This window comes from Bradysia coprophila, chromosome X, assembly GCF_014529535.1.
Source record: "Bradysia coprophila strain Holo2 chromosome X, BU_Bcop_v1, whole genome shotgun sequence".
Taxonomy (NCBI): domain Eukaryota; kingdom Metazoa; phylum Arthropoda; class Insecta; order Diptera; family Sciaridae; genus Bradysia; species Bradysia coprophila.
Window position 1 is genome coordinate 3,290,363 of NC_050737.1, and position 17,522 is coordinate 3,307,884.

Sequence of the window (17,522 nt, forward strand, 5' to 3'; positions counted from 1 at the left end):
GGTTCATATACTGTTCTACGCATAATATTTCCTAATTTTGAAAAGAAGACGTGTAACTTGGTTACCCGCGTTGATTTTTTTCGAAATTGACCTTTCGGTGGATTTGGGAAAATAGGTATGGTAAAGAGACGTGTCTCTCTCATAAATTTTGTAAAAATTGATTTTTTTATTCAAATTTTTGGTTGGTTAAATTATTTAAATTTCGAATTACATCAGGTGCTCTCCAGAGCAACATGAATTTACTATAAAACCGTCGGTGACAGCTCCCAAAAAATTATATTATATCGAAAAATCACTTTTTCTAACATCCTGGCTCGTTCGAAATGCTTTGTGGTCACGAATAGCATCCCCCGGAAGTGACCTGGGACCGTAAATTCGTAGAGACAATACCATCCTACATTTTGGACAACATGCTCAGATTCGAATCTTAGCTCGCACACAACAGCAAGTCTAGAAATGAATATTCGTACACAGTATACTTGCAGAGCACTGCGAGTGCGAATAGTATCGGTCTATTTTAAATATCAATTTTAATTAACACAACAAATTGTCAAGTGTTATGAAATTTTTAAGTGAGAAAATTTATTACTTCAATGGAGAAGATAAAAACTGATAATGAAAACCCTAAGAAATATATATCACATAAGGTCTGTTTTTTTTGTTGTTTCTCTTCTTTTCTTTCTTCATATCAATAGCCTGCAATATCAACATTAATTTCGAATTATTTAATAAATATTCGAAATGATACTGCCGTCTGTACCATACGAAAACACTGAAATTTCAAAGCACATCATTCATATGCACTTGTAAAGTTACAAGTCCCCTCCATGAATGGATTTCCCTCTCTAGTACCGGCAAGTATAAAAAGCAACACACTGTGTGTAGTGGAAAATTAAAATTTGTGAATGGAATCGGTACAACATTACAATAACGACAAGCGTAGCTTTTTGTTGATAAACTTAGTATATTTTGAACATTAAAAAATTTAAATATATCTGTAAATTAAAGACAATTATAGACAATTTAACCAAAAAATTTTTACAAAATGATAACAAATTCGGTTGCCGTTAATCATATTATGCATTATTTAGGACAAGCAGATGCGCGAAATACGCTAATATTGTTTTCGGTGGTTATTGTGCTAGTGCGATTCGTGCAACGGTTATCTAAATCATACAGAGAATTTAAACATTTACCACCGGGACCGTGGGGTCTGCCAATATTCGGATATTTGATATTTATGGGAAAAGAGAAGCATACTCGCTTTATGGAATTAGCCAAAAGTTATGGATCCATATACAGTGCCCGATTGGGTTATCAATTAACCGTTGTTATCAGTGATTATAAAATGATTCGGGAAATATTTCGCAAAGAAGAATTTACTGGACGACCGGACACACCATTTTTGAAAACGATCAATGGATTCGGTAAGATACATTTTTTGTGGTTAGGGTAAAGTTTATTACACCAATTATTCCATAAATTAATTGTATTTCTTTGTGAAAACATTTCTTTGAGATCTGTTACCAGAGCGCTTTTATGATAAGAGTTCAATTTGATGTATGAGTCGTTCATATTTGTTTTTATAATCTTTCCTATTTGACTGAACTTATCTTTCTTAGAAATTTGTAATGCACAACAGCTTGCAATCATTTGTATGTCTGAGCACACACCAAAAAAAAACTATTAACTCTTGTGACCCACGTTTCATGAAACTAATGACAAGTGCGTAATTGTTTTTTCTTTTTCAATTAAAAAAAATTTTCTGCCCTCATTTTCTTGTGATGATTGCAAGTATCATGTTGATATTTTCGAAGGGATATTATTGTAAACATGTGCTTGACCGAAACCAAAACATGTTTATCAAAGAAAATTTTTTTTTCTGCTAATCTCAGATTGCTCAATATAAAATTTATAAGACGACAAAAAAAATTAATTTTGTTGAAGGATTTTTCGGTGATAAACGATCGTTAAAATGAGTTGAATACACTTGGCTTTAGGAGACACTCTGATGAATAAGCGTAATTATCATCAATGCCGTTTATTTTTAGAAAAATTTCTAATTTTTTTCGCTTTGTTGAAAGCTAATTAAGCTTAGCTATCAAAAATAGAAATAAAAATGGAAAAGAATGAATTACAGTAAATTTCGGTTGACTTTTTATTTGTTGGTAAATTTATATGTCGTTTTTATGTTTTTCAACTGTTTATAGTCACCATTCTTTTAAGATGACCATTATAACGACAAAATAGCAGACTGACCATTATAACGACAAAATAGCAGACTGCACCGTTTTAATTTTATGTAATAATTCAATGTTGGTCGTTTTAAATAAATTTTTTTGATGTTAATCGATATGCTCAAAATGATCGTGTCTAGCGAGAAACATGTTTCGTAAATAAATCCCAATTTAGAATCGAACAATCGATCTCTAAAGGTCTAAAACACCTACTCGATTACAAAAACTAATTTGCAAAAAGGCTTTCAATTCCAAATTAAAATACGAAAAAAAAACTTTTTCATCAAAAATTCATAAGGTAAGAGTTTTATGACTTTGTTGATTTCTATTAAAATCAATAATTTTTTTCTTCAAAATGTCCAAATCGTTTTTTTTAAACCAAAAAAAAATCACGTAAAAACTCTACTCAATCTTTTATTTGTTTAAAATGTTTATAGTGTTGTTTTATGACGGCCCTTTATACCAACGAAAAAAAACGCACTCCGGTACAGATTTAACTATACTTTAACTAAACGAGTGAATCTTCTAATATTTTATGAAAAATTACCATATTTAACGGGACAGAAACAAAAAAATATTACTAGAATCTCTCAGGTCACCCAAAGCCCAAAGTTTCTACATTCATAACTCTTCGTAACAATATTGTTGTTTTTGAAATGCTTTTAGTACTCTCGAATTTGGATCACAAACGTTGACAGCGTTTTAATCGTGACGTTCATTCGAACGGGCATAGTCTCCGAAATAATGCAAATGAAGCAAGACGAGCGCACCAATTTATTGTTTATTTTAATTTTTCTTTAATTTCTCAACAAATTATACTCTGTGTGCGTACACAGACTGTCTAGAAGACGACCAATTTCTCAAGTTAACAGACACCTGATATTATATTCAATATTTCTTTCAACTTTATTACACTTTTCTTTTTTCACAATTTTTGATAGAGCATTTTAATATGTATCTGTCACATCCATTTTTTTTCCTCAGAGGTTTTTTTTTTCATAATTTAAATTTTATCTTCAGCTTCCTACTATATACACCTTTAATTTAATACAATGTTTTGTATATTACTTTATATACGTTCCCCAATCCACTTTCAGTACGTTCACCTTCCCTTCCCCAAGATTCGAAATTTCAGTAAAATCGGAACGTTTTTGCTATAGGTTACATCACCTGCATAAACTATTCAAAATATAAACATCGCGCGCCAATATGCGGTATTTTACGTTTTATGCGTATAAAATTAAATTTAAATAACTCAAAGAAATGTAACTTGTTAAAAGTAAAGAGAAAAAAATCGTTGGTTGGGTTTGTTGTTTTTTTTTGTTAATTCGTTGTTTCTTCTCTCTGCACAATTTTATATGTATATTTCGTTACATCCAAAAATATAACGTACCTGAAGATTTAATTCCAATTTATTTTTAACTTTTGGTTAAAGTACTTGGTTTTTTAGTTGCTGTTAAAACAATGTATGTTATAAATACAATTTTTATTTTGAGATGAGGATGGAACATTTCACTTAGGTGTTTCTTTCTTTCTTTTTTTATATTAATATTATTATTATTGTATTGAAACGATATATATGCGGTATATGTACGTATATATTGTGTATTGTATACTATATACATATTTGATCCAAGAAAGAAAATAATATACCTTAAAAAAAGCAACCAACCAACCAACCATTGTGAACTTGAACTTATGTATCAGAAAAATAAGAGAAATCCAATTTTTGTCTTTGTTCCGTCGGTTGGTGTGTGCGGTTTTAAACTTAATCCAATTTCATATTGGATTTGGCATAAATTTTGATTAATTACATTTTGAAAAATAACATTTTCATGCAAAGAAAGTCACTGACCGAAGTGACATAAATCCACATGATGAATTCAACTTCTTTTATTTTTATTTATTTTTTATTTTTCCATTTTTTTTTTTTCGTTCAACTTGTTCGTATTAAAACACATATTATACAAAAAGGTGTGTTATTCGACAATTTTCTGAAATGTTTATGTTTTTATGTCGTTTGACGGAAAATAAATTGGTTGCAACTTAGTGTGTATGTACGAAAAATTGATAAATATTTTATTAATATTTATTCAAATGGATATGACGATCGAAAAATAATTAACAAATATTTGCAGTACGCATTCAATATACGATTAACATTACTAACAATATTATAATAGAAAAATTCATTTGAAAGAAGAAACAAACAAACAAAAAATTGTGTAAAAAGGAATGTGTGTATCCATATAATGCGACGATTATAATATTAAACTGTTGCGATTATCTAATAGTTTTTGTTAGTATATATATGCACTTTAATGCGTCATTTCAATTGTTTATATTTTTTGAGGTCAATAAACCTATGAATTCGTTTATTGGAATTTGTAAAAAAAAATAAAAATAAAAAAAAACTTATGGTTAGAGAGGAGGTCAGATGAGTTAGATGTGTTAGTTTTTATTTTTTTTTATTTTAAGTGACGGTACGAAATGAGTTAAGCATAGAATGAAATAGAGAGCAAGTGAAAGTCCTTATGATATAGAAAAGTATGTTGTTCGTTTGGCCTGATAGGTATATATAAACATAAAGCTTTTGATGATATATCTTCCGTGGCACTAAATATATTATTTGTTTAACCTACTTGTGGTCTCGATAACTACTTTGTTATTCATTGTTTGTTTTTGTTTAGCAAAATCAATCATTAGTTTATTGATTTTAAAATGATAGTGGAGACATAACATTATCACTAATGTGAATATAATTAAATAATTGAGTTGAAAAAAATGACTTTTTAAGTCAGAAGATTGATGACATTACAAAATTTCTATGGCAATTTTTTTAAATTTTGATAAAAAAGTAAACAGATACGCGATTAGTTTCGAAACTAGTTGGTTTCGTCGATGGGTGGCAAAGCAGCGGAACCAGTAGTAGTTTGTTTATTTTTTGGAATGTTGAAGCACTCTTGGTGTTTTATATATTTGTCCATCGAAAACTTTGGTGATTAGGACAATTTAGGAACGAACCGTCGTACTGTGCGTTTAAGTTCGCTTGGTTCAATATAGCTGCCGAAAGTTCTGAGCTACGCTAGGTCACTGCGAGATGTCGCCATATATCTGAACATTCTTTAATTTGGAAATATTATTAATTTTGTCCCATTCGAGTTTTGTAGAATTCAAACTTCTGCCCATACAAAAATACTATTGTTGCTTCGATGTTCCAAAATACTATAACCTAACTCTTCTTTTATAAAATGTAACGAAAAAGCTTCTGTCCAAAAAAATTTGGAGGCTATTTTGAGCACAGAAAGCAAACTTCAAATTTCCAAATTTAAAAAAAACTAAATTTTTTTCTGATTATCCTGATTTTTATCAGCAAAAAGCTGTCAGTCCATTGCTGAAGTTAATACTTATGTTCAATATTTGTTTTATCCTTTCTAACTTTTAATAACCTGTTTATTAAAAGAAGACGTTCTACTGTTTGCGAAGACCAATAATCTAAGATTCGTCTTTCTTTGTTTTGTTAATCCGTATTTAAGAGAAATATATTCGATTTCTCAGCTGAATTTACGAGATTTTTCTAGAAATCAGACAAATTTGGAAGGCTAGGTGTAGTGGTAGCCTATGAAATTATCATTGGCACCTGAGACCTACGAACTTTCTGATTTTTGAGTAATGGGTATTTATGACATGGAGAATAATAAAGTACTTTACAGATTTATCTATACTATAAAAAACTGAGAACTAAGGTCTTTATAAAAAATTACAATAAACCTTTCAATACAATATTTTTGACATTGACTGTCACGCTGATGTTTAAAAGAAGTGGCATTGATGTAGGGCTACATGTTTCTGTTTTAGAAATATGCGAAGATTTTAATCAGAAATTAACCATTTAAAAACGGCAAGAGTATTGCGGTAGGATCGTCCTAATCTTTTACTTCTTCTGTTCTGTCTGGTTTTAACATAAATTTTACTATGAATAAGGACACATTAACCAGAAACCTTCATTTAATTTAGTCGTTACATTCGAAAACAGATGCATCAGTCGTGTTTCAAAATGGTGTTAACGTACTATTTTGTGTGAAAACATTTTCCATTGTTTATATAGTATCAAAATTTATGTGAAACACAGTACTCTATTTAGAGTACCACTCATGTTTGAAGTGCGTTATACATGCTATTTTCGCGGTTTTCTTCCGCTTCATTCATCTTGAACTTTGTTAAATTTATAGCCATCCTTGAAGCGAAAAGTATATATTTAGTAAATTTTATTTACTGATCAATATTTTGTCGATATTGGGCCCTGGCTCTTTGGTATACTTCAAAATTTATTAAACAAAGTTTTAGTGAGAAAATCTTCGAAAAATCTTTATATCGGGAGGTAAGACACACTTTAATACACGTTTCCACTTTTTTTGTTGCAAACCAAAAAGTATCTAAGAGAGAGATAAAATTCGTTATTATAAGCAAAAAAAAAGTCACGCCTTGAGACTGGTTAATTTTTTCTTTCGTTAAAATTTAATTTCGAAATTTTGAAACTCACAAATTTCAAATCAAACATTGTGCGTATGAAAACAAAATTTTAAAAGCTCTACACGCATGTATACGAATCATACAAATTTGAGAAACATTATAACTGATACGAATGAGTTGTCACACAAAAAAAGTGGAATGTGGAACTGAGAACTGTCGTATACACCATTAATATCGCCTCAAGAGTTTTTCGATTGAACGAACCATTCGATTGATCGATAATTGTCTCGATAACAGTAAATTATGTACCCATATCTGAGTTTCGGTTCGGCCGACTTGTAGGGTTTTTCCTAACTTGTACGAATGTTCTTCTAGGGCCATTTCCGTGGGATGCATAAGGAATAATGTTGATCCATATTACCAATGTAATTATCGAATCTTCTACTTCGTTTGATTTACTGTGTGTCTGAAAAAGTGACACAAAACTTACTGTCGTTAACAGATTCACTGTCTGCAGATGGTTATGTTACTTTTCCACCCAGAATGGTCTATCACACTTCCACAGAACAAATACATCAGCCATAAAAACATTCATTACTTGAGTTGCCCAATTCCTTCATTATTGCTCAATAACTTAACTCCAGTCGCTGAACTGCACCCACATTATGTGTTATTACGATGAAAGCATGCTAATTGAATGTTACAGTACCGAATTGGTGACTTATCAAGAAGTGCGTATCAGTTTTTAAGACAAAATTTGAATGCTAGCTGGTACGGCTGCTTCGGCACTGAAATGCTGACGTCATTATTTTGAAATTGCATCACATTTGCAATTTGAAAGATTATTATACGTGCTGCAGCCTCCTTTTACTGAATTCGTTTAAAATATTTCCATTCTAATCATAATCACGTCTGTATTTTTTTGGGATAGTATCATACACACTCTGTCGTATATTATATACAATACATGGAATCACACCATGTACGTGTCGCTTTATTTATTTTATTCAAATTGAGTTTTCTTGCATTTACAGGAATTATAAACAGCATAGGTGACCTCTGGAAAGAGCAACGAAAATTCTTACACGATAAACTGAGATTGTTCGGAATGACATATTTGGGCAATGGCAGACATATTATGGAAGGTCGAATTATGGTATTTTCATGGAATGTACAATGATACTTGATTGTGCTTTATTAACGTGAACTCCTTACAGTTGGAAGTAAAAGATTTACTAATAAATCTAAACAAAGCAGTTGGTCAACCAGTCGATCTAAGTCCCATTTATTCGGTGGCTGTTAGCAATGTCATTTGTAATATAATGATGTCCGTACGATTCTCAATAGAGGATCCGAAATTTCGCAGACTGAACCATCTGATCGAAGAGGGAATGCGATTATTTGGTGAAATTCATACAGTGGATTATATACCGTCGTTTCAATACTTGCCAGGCAAACGAACGGCAAGAAATAAAATTGCTAAGAATCGTGAGGATATGTTTGAGTTCTATAAAGAAGTTATTGATGATCATAGACGTACGTTCGATGGAAACCGTATCAGAGATTTGATTGACACATATTTAGCAGAGATTGATAAGGCAACGGAAGAGGGCAGAGATAAATTGTTATTTGAAGGAAAAAATCATGGTAAGAATATTGGTCTTTGAATGGACATGAGCATTGTAGATTGGTTGTGTATTTAAACTATTTTTTTTTCTTAAAATTTAAAATTTCTTTAGATCAGCAAATAATGCAAATTATGGGTGATCTGTTTTCCGCTGGAATGGAAACTATTAAAACAACACTGTTATGGATCAATGTTTACATGCTAAGAAATCCGCAATCGATGAAGAAAGTGCAAGAAGAACTGGATCTTGTCGTTGGACGCCAGAGACTACCGTCAATCGAAGATCTGCCTTATCTGCCAGTAACTGAGTCGACAATTTTAGAATCAATGAGACGATCGAGCATTGTGCCATTAGCTACAACACATTCGCCAACACGGTAAGTTTTTTTTAATATTCGATTCGGTCCATTATTTGTACTCAATTGAAGTAGTGAAATACCGACTCAGTCAGTTACAGTCAGCTCTTCCCTATATACAATTAGGTTTGCAGTTTAACTCTATATTCCTTCCAGTACTACTTTCTTCAACCCAAAATCTCCAGCAGGTCGCGTATTTTCAAAGGTCTGTCGTAGCATTTCGGTTAGTAAAAGGGTTCGAAGGTTTTTGTGTATCATATGTTCGAAACGATACATTCAGGAACAACCAATTATCGACAAATCGTTGAATGGTTTATATTGTTTGAATGTCGTGGTCTAATAAGTGGGGTCGGACAAGCTCGGACTGAGCGTCGAAGTTAATAATTTTAAGTAAGGAAAAAACAGGAGCCTTTTGGTTGTCGCCCAGTACGGTCAAACCTGACAATAATATTGTTAAAATGAAAAATTATTTCTGTTACTTTGGGTGTATTTGAACATGTTACATCCACTTACCCCAAATTACCAAACAACTAAAACCTCTAATTTCTTGTTCAGCTATTTTACGGATAGTAGGGAAAAAAGTTTGACTGCGGCCAACCTTTTTACTAGCGACTATTTTTAGGAAATCCTTTTCCATGTTGTCTCAATTTTTCCCATCTTTTTCTAAGTTTTCCCCTCATTTTCCCAAAAATGTGGGTAAATATGGAAAATGGAAGAAAACTTTTCTTAAATATAGTCCCTGCATTTTATCCTAGTCAGACCAAACGAAAAGCTAAAATGAAAGATTTCGATTCTATCACAAGAAATTTGATAACCCATACAAATTTATGACCTATGTTCATCAGAAAATTTGAGTCTGTCGAGATGTCCTGAGTAGTGAACAATTTTCTCTCTCACTCTCTGTGAAAAGTTCATTTGAGTTCACAAACTATAAGAGGCTAGGCACTGAACAAAGTTAACCGAGCAGTTAAGACGAGATGCTTTTTTTTTAATTGGGCTATTAATCAGCAGTTTAAAAAATGTAAAAAAAATCAAAAATTTAAAATCAATAACTCATCCAACACAATTATTATGAAAACTTAAAATAATGCAACGTTTATGGCCCTTTTACCCAGCTAACACACGCTTCAGAAATTTGTATATGAAAAAATTATATTATGTCTGAATTTCAAACCAATAAAAGGCGTCCATTAATTAATTTCGCATTTTAAAAAATACGACAGAAAAAATGTTATTCACATGAGACAAATACAATACACACATTTTGTGCATAATAATCATATAATTCGATATAAAGGTCAATATGAGGTTTTTTTTATACTCAAAATTATATCGATATAAAGTTAAAAATAACAGTGTTACGCATAATCCAAGTTGAAAATTTTAACGGTTATTCTTGTAAAATACTATACCTGTTTTTTTTTATGTTTTAAGACATGTCAACGAAAGTGAAAGCCCAAATAAACATTTCAAAAAGTATCTCCCGCTATTCACATATATATGTATATATGTATACATATATGTTGTGGGTTCGTAACGTCTTTATATTAAATTTGATAAATTATTTTTGAAATGTGACAATTGGTCAATGCTGTACGCTTGACAAGAGGACGATCTTAATTTTGTGTGTTATCGATTTTTATCCACATGTATTCGTCGATTGAGAGATGGAAACATTATTACGCAATGCCTGTACGCAAATAATATGGATAGACAGACATAATGCTTTTATTTAAGTCTTTTTTTTTAATTCTTTTTCTTTCTTTTTGGGTAGATTTATATGGCTATGTAAGTTTGCTTGAGCGTTTGTTGACAGTGGCAAAAAAATAGAATATTTTGGTTGTTCAGAAAGGAGAGTGCTGATAATATCTGAAACTTAATTGCATTCAAGTGCTCGTCAAGTACGTGGGTGTACTGAGTTCAATTTCAATCTTTGGTTTTTACATTTTTTGTGAGCTAACTTTTATGTGTTGTAATCATTAAGCCTAGTGACCTATTACCAAGACATTCTTGAAATCGACTTTTCACCGTGAAGCCATGATGACACATTTTTGGCCGAATGAAAAAAAAATGTAGATGCGGCCTCAAGGTTAAAAGTCGATTCAAAGAATGCTTTCGTTATAAACACAGTACTAGTTTAACGATTAAATCATTTAATTTCAAGACCACTTTTGAAATGAAACAATAAAAGTCAGAACTCATATATTTAACCGCTAGGGCTAGATAATAGCTTTACTGAGTTTCTTAGACTGTGAATCTCTAGATATAATAATTACTTAGAACAGAACGCATATAAATCTAGTACTTCTCTAACCCAATTATTGCGTGAAACAGAACAGAAACAGATTCTAAGATATTATGGCAAAAAACATATTATATTAGGCAAATCAGATTCTTCTAAAATATTCGATTTGTATGCTTCTGGTACTCATTTAGTCTCGATTTCACCGACTTAATGTCGATTGTATTTAAAAAAAAAATTTTTAGTGTTTAGCCCGATACTGCTACGGAAAACAATAATCTGTTTAAAAAATCAATGCGGATTTTGTTCTAACCGATGTTGTGAGATACGTAGTAGGAAGTCAACAACAACAAAAACTAGTTTCTAAACTATTTTAGAGATAGGTCAATAAATTCATTAAAAAACTAAGTATGGCCAAAAATGCAAATTCGAGAAAAATATTTTTTTTATGCTCAGAACATTGTCCGAGCAAGGACATACAAAGTTTATGTGGAGAAATTAAAGAAATAGCCGGAAGAACCTGTACTTTAAAGATGATTAAAAGGTTTGGTGTTTAACGCATTCATTCAAAATTTAATTAAAATGAATGTATTCGTTTTGAACGTAATAAACGTCTCATTACTAAAAGTTTAGCCCTTTGTGCTTTAAAGTTTAAATAAGTTCAACAACAAAGAACAGAAAGTTCGTTGTTCCACTGTTCTTTGTTAAAAACAAAAAAGAAAACTTGTTTCGTGTGGTGTTAAATATTTGAATTTGAAACAAAGGGAACAAAGGGGAAAAAATCAAACAAAACGAGCAAACAAAAGAATCATTCCGACTTGGGAAGTAATCTACGCAGATATTTTAACTCAATTAGATTTTCATTTAAAAAAATCTAATGCGTTGTTTAGATTGCTAGCCTAATACATAATGCGACGCAAAAATGATAATCATTATATTGTCTCATCGCTTGAATCGATCGATTCGCTCTTGTATTTGTATTGAACATCTAATATACAAAAAAAAACAAAGAACGAAAAATGATCGACGCAATATTCATGTTTATTGACTTGTAAAATTGTTGATAACAGCCCAAAGAATCTGTTTTCCGAGAATATGACAGGGCTTAGTTTATTTGAAAGTGAATTAAGTTTTCCACATCTTCCACATCAACATAACTAAACTATGAAGATGGTGAAGATGGAATGTTCCGCAAATGTTTAATTTTCGGAAAATTGTCTAGACTGCTGCTTTGTACAAGTGTACAAATATCCATTCTATCCTGTAGTAGACTTTACTCTTTTTTAATGGGATATAGTTCTCGTTTTTGCTGGACCAGACCCATTTGGATTTGTCAGGGTGGTACGAGGACGATCACTAGTGATCGTGAAACACAGATTAGATGATCCTTTGCTTTCTTCCCTATCATTTAAATCATGAGGTGCAGACCTATGCTCGCAAAAAGTTTAAATTTTGAGAGTAGTTTTGTTGGCTATTCCAATTTATAGAAAAGATGCTTTAACAGGTTTTGTGAACTTTAAGCTTTTGAATTGTGGATTTTGGCATACCAAAGCTTATAAGAAAACCGAGAAGTCTTAACATCTTTATCTCGTGGAAGAGGCACTCGATATTTTTTACCTTCGCATAAGACAACCTTTTTCAAAAGATTTAGGTTGTGTAATACCAAAAGGCATCAAGCAAGCAACATTTTCTTTAGTGTCTGAACTTGTATTATAACTTGATGGTGTTGAAATTTATGGTGAAGCGAGAGAGTGTCTGTGGAGCTGGTATCTTTTTGTTCCACAAAATAAAATAGGCCCTGGCCTAAACAATAAAATTAATTTATTATTTCAAGATATTACGATCTTAGAATTATTGCATGTAATTTAAACCATTCTCACGTCAGCTTTTTTTTAAATCTGCGTTTAAAAAGCTGGTTTTTTTTCAATATGTCCTCAAACTAAAACTTTGAACTTTGTTGTTGTTTTCTACAAACTAATAATCTAACCTCGCTCAAATAAGTTTTATTTTTAGAAGCATTTACATTTGACATTTTCAGAAAGTGTTTTTTTTTCGTGTGTTTAAAAGTTTCACAACATTTCAAATTCAATGAATGACTATTAAGTTCGATGTTTAATTATTATTTTTTTTCGGACAACACTTTCCTTGTCAATGGCAATGTTCGCTCATTACGTTATGGAAGTTGATAGTTGGTCAGTTCAGGCATGAAAAATGTTCTAAAGTCGTAAATGAAGTAAGCGATTTTAGGCAATTGCCTAGAGCGTCAATAGAAATATTTATAAAATAAATTGTTGATGTCGAAATTTGGATTTGTTGAAAAATAAAAAAAACGAGTCGTACAGTTTGAACGACATTGAACAGGGCTGATAAAAAAAATTCAAAAATAGTTATCGTGACCTGATGTTGATAGTTGGTAGAGGTGTTAGGATGATTGGTTTTTTTTTGTTAAGTTGAGTGTTAGCATAGATTGATTGTACTAAAAAATTATGTATACACAAAAATGTATATATAATGTCTTCAATTTGAATCTCTATCAGAATATATGTATCGTGTGTGAATATGGTTAATGACATTGATTTTTCTTTTAAAGGTGGAATATTTCACAATAAAATAATAATATTAATCGTCTGGTTGTTCAGTTCGAATAGCATTTGAATGTGAATAAAATTAATTTCAAGTATATTCGGTTTATCATAAACAACTCTCTTAGATTTACGCAACCGCAAAGTTCGTTGACTCTCGATGACTGAAATTGATTAATTTATAATAGAAATATTCAACTTAATAAATTTTTATTTTATTTTTTATTTCATTTTTTTTTGTATTTTAAAACATTTTATTTATTTCGTCATCATTCTAGAGATGTTCACCTCGATGGATACATAATACCGGCTGGTTCACACGTTATTCCCCTCATCAATAGTATACATATGGATCCAAAGCTCTGGGTGAATCCCGAAGAGTTCAATCCGAAGCGATTCATTGATACCGATGGAAAAGTGAAAAAACCTGAATATTTCATGCCATTCGGAGTCGGGCGACGAATGTGTAAGTGTTCTCTTTTTATAAATCTATCTCTCTCGCTCTCTCTCTATCTTTACATTAACAAATGAATGACTTCATAAGTCCATTGATTGATAATTTGTTTTCTAATGAGTCGATATTTCTCTTTTAGGTTTAGGAGATGTTTTAGCGAAGATGGAAATCTTTTTATTCTTCGCCACAATAGCCCATACATTTGACATCGTACTCGCACCGGGTGTTTTAATGCCAAGTCTAAAGGGAAATGTTGGTGTCACCATAACACCGTCTAGTTTCAACGTTTGCTTAACGCCGAGACCGTTAAATTTGGACCAAGGAATGGCATCATCACATTGTCGTAACATTGGTTCGTCGTAGACGTGTGTGCGTTTTTGTTTTATTTGTACATCGGTTCTGTTCCTATTCATCATCAAACATATTACATTTAAAAAAAAAAAACGAAAAACTGTAAAAAAATACTCGAATTTGCTTCTATATTTTATGATTTTGTGTCCAGACAGTTTATATAAATAGTTTGCATAATATTCGTTGCTGTATAAAATGTCCTTCTCGTCTAATTTATTCAAAAGAAAAAGCCCAAACAAAACGAAGAAAAACGAAAGAAAGAAAGAAGAGAAAAGAATAATATTTTGTATAAAAACATGAAATTTATCGTAAGATCAATGAAAGTACTTTTGTCATATTGAAGAGGAAAACAAAAATGAACGGCTCCTCAAGTACACTCACATAATTTTTAAGATGGGAAATCGGCATTGGAAAAGAAAGTCCATACAGTGTTTTTTGTCATCTTAACAGTTATTGACGTAGTTCGGCAGAAGCACAGCTTTCTCATGAGAGTGTGAAGCCAAACAAACAAACGGACAAGGCATTGTATTCGATAAATAACTTTCATTAGCTTAATAAACACAGAAGATGATGCAAATCTTAAGCGAAACTCACAAATTACGGGAACATATTTTCCTAATGAATTAAGTCTCGGAACAGGTCAGGTATCTCTGATCTGAATTCATTTGAACTTACCTGAAAGACAATGGAATTGGAAAATTCTATGTGAAATGGAAAAAAATTTCTTTAAAAAACCAGTGAACCTGACAACCTCCTAGGTCAGATCAGGTATAAAGTCCAGTTTCAGGTTATTTCAAATAAAATCTAAAATTTCGGATCAGGTTTCAGGTTGTCCTGACCTGTTGCAAGCCTTAAAAATGAATCTGAGCGACATATTCACTTACTGGATGTAGCCGCAACGATTTCAATATAATCGATGGAATTTGGTGAATATGATAGTTCGAATATTGATAAAAGTATACGCTAACGATGTTCCCTAAATGATTTGCCACCGTTTGTCGGAATGAAAAATGAACAATGCAAGATAAGCATGTCACTGCGGCACAAAATTCTGTGTTTCTGCCCAGGATCCGGCAGATTCGGCTCATAAAGCATGTTTTTAATGGTCAGCTAAATATGAACATGATAAAGGCAAATTATGCTCATCTTCATGAGTAAATTGTAATATTATATTTCACCTAACATCTACCTACTTTGTGCCAATGTATAAAACTTTGGGGTTCTTTGTTTTGTATACAAAAGTAAATTAACACAAAAATAAAGATGAGGAGTTGCCGGGAGTTGCATTTTCTCGCGACATTTGATACTCTTCGAGGACAATTTTCCATTTGTCTTCTCTAATATTATACAAATATTTATAGCTGGGTGGATATCATATATCGTCTATCCGTTTTTCTTATTACTTGTTTTGCTTATAGCTTTAGATAAAACATTTCTTATGAAATGAATTCGTAGAGGAAAGATATACTTTTAAGTAAAATTTATGAAATTGAAGAGAAAAAACTTTCGAAGCATAAAAAAAATCGTAAAAAATGAAAAAAAGGAAAAAAAAAACACTAAGAATCATTAACAATTATGTAGGAATGTAGGTTGCCTTCAACAATGTTTCAGGGATTGCTCACAACGTTCATTTTTACAATTTAGCATTTGTGTTGTTATATATATTAGAATGTAAACTATGCAAATATGAATTTTTGTTAAATTTTATTATTTTTTTCTAACGACTAACCAACATAACAGAAGTGTAAATATTTTATTTTTTTTATATTATTATAAAAAAGAATGTTAAATAATGTCGTATTTGCTATCCACCATTATAATTGTGTTCAATTTCAAAATATGTATAGATTCATTAAACTTATTTTCTTTCCGTTTTCTTAAAAATAAAAAAATTTGAATTTTCAATTTGTATGCTTTCAATGTTCCTCAAAACGATTTCTATTCCAGACAGAAAAAGGCCTTCGACCTCTACTCAAAATTCTTTAATCCATTGACTGAAAGGTCGGGACTTATATCAGAAAATACGCTTTGAAGGTCGCTATAATATTTAAAGCGATGCTGTGACGATGCTCTTGATCAATTCCAATCCTAATTTTCCGAAAACACCAGATGTCTCAGTGGCGACTGGGATAAAAATGATTTGGCTTGCCAAATGAGAGTAATCTATCTTTTTAGTCTCAGCTCTTCTTGCTGCATAAGACGAAGTACGAAGCAGCAAATGTATCAGCACAAGTAAAATCCCACAGCAACGATTTTGCTCTCGCCCACGGTATTAGTGGTAATCCGTTTGGTTTTTTTCCATCGGGTCTGGAACATCCTGGCGGTTCAAGAATCGCCGGAATTGCTGCCGATTTCAATGCACGTTGTAGGATGTTATTTCCACTCGCTAAACGTGGATTCGTACCACTCCATGGGTAACACTTCGTACCACTTTACCATAAAAATTGTCGCAAAATACCATCGATTTTAGGCAATTGCCGAAGAAGACAATTAAAAGTTTACTTTAACAGAAAATCGTTGTTGCCGAAAAGGTATCGGGGAATCTGGCACATGGTGCAGAAAGAATGCACTTTTAAACTACGTAAAAGGTGAACTCGCACACGCAAGTTTACTGCTGCAAATGCTTTTTAGCCATGTCGTGGACTTAATGACTCCTTTTACAAAATTTTGGTATCGAACATTTGTGTGCGAGTTCACCTTTTACGTAGTTGAAAAATGCGTTGTTTTAGCATCGTGTTTTAGCCGCCGAAAACTATAACATTCAGAAAATCAAAAAACGAGTCGATCATTTTGAACGACATTTTTTCATTTCATTTATTTCATTTCAGTTTCAAGATTACAATACAAGAAAACATATGCGTAGCTCTAGTGTGACAAAGTCAATTTGAAAGAGCTACATTCAATTATAGGGCTGGTACAAAAATCAAAAATGTACTAAGCAGCAACAATAGAAATTGTTCTAAGTTACACCCTGTGTACCACTCGCTTTGCTACACGATAAACCATGGTACCCATATTTATTGACTTTGTCTCCACAAATACAGATATGAGGCTGAACGATTGGTGCACCAAGTCGTAATGACAACGCAACACGAAACTCATCGCTTGTTAAATATGTTCCAAATTGAGGAGATGGTAATACAGACAAGCACCTGATTCACGTACGCTTTGAAACGAGCTTCAGTTTTTTTCTGGTTTTT

The 17,522-nt window shown here is 31.8% G+C and overlaps 1 protein-coding gene across 1 annotated transcript; it reads left to right on the top strand.

Annotated features, from left to right (window-relative positions):
* Positions 1-884: 884 nt before the first annotated feature.
* Positions 885-15,856, top strand: LOC119083630 (cytochrome P450 18a1). Its single transcript, XM_037193368.1, has 6 exons — positions 885-1,427; positions 7,745-7,866; positions 7,928-8,357; positions 8,450-8,714; positions 13,796-13,983; positions 14,111-15,856. Exons 1-6 carry the CDS (start codon positions 1,046-1,048, stop codon positions 14,332-14,334), a joined length of 1,611 nt encoding a protein of 536 aa, XP_037049263.1. The 5' UTR covers positions 885-1,045; the 3' UTR covers positions 14,335-15,856.
* The last annotated feature ends 1,666 nt before the right edge of the window (positions 15,857-17,522 follow it).

Coding starts and splice junctions, on each gene's coding strand:
- LOC119083630 (XM_037193368.1), top strand. CDS start 1,046: ATGATAACAAATTCGGTTGCCGTTAATCATATTATGCATTATTTAGGA. Junction 8,358..8,449: donor ATTTGAAGGAAAAAATCATG/GTAAGAATATTG, acceptor AAATTTCTTTAG/ATCAGCAAATAATGCAAATT. Junction 13,984..14,110: donor CGGAGTCGGGCGACGAATGT/GTAAGTGTTCTC, acceptor TTTCTCTTTTAG/GTTTAGGAGATGTTTTAGCG.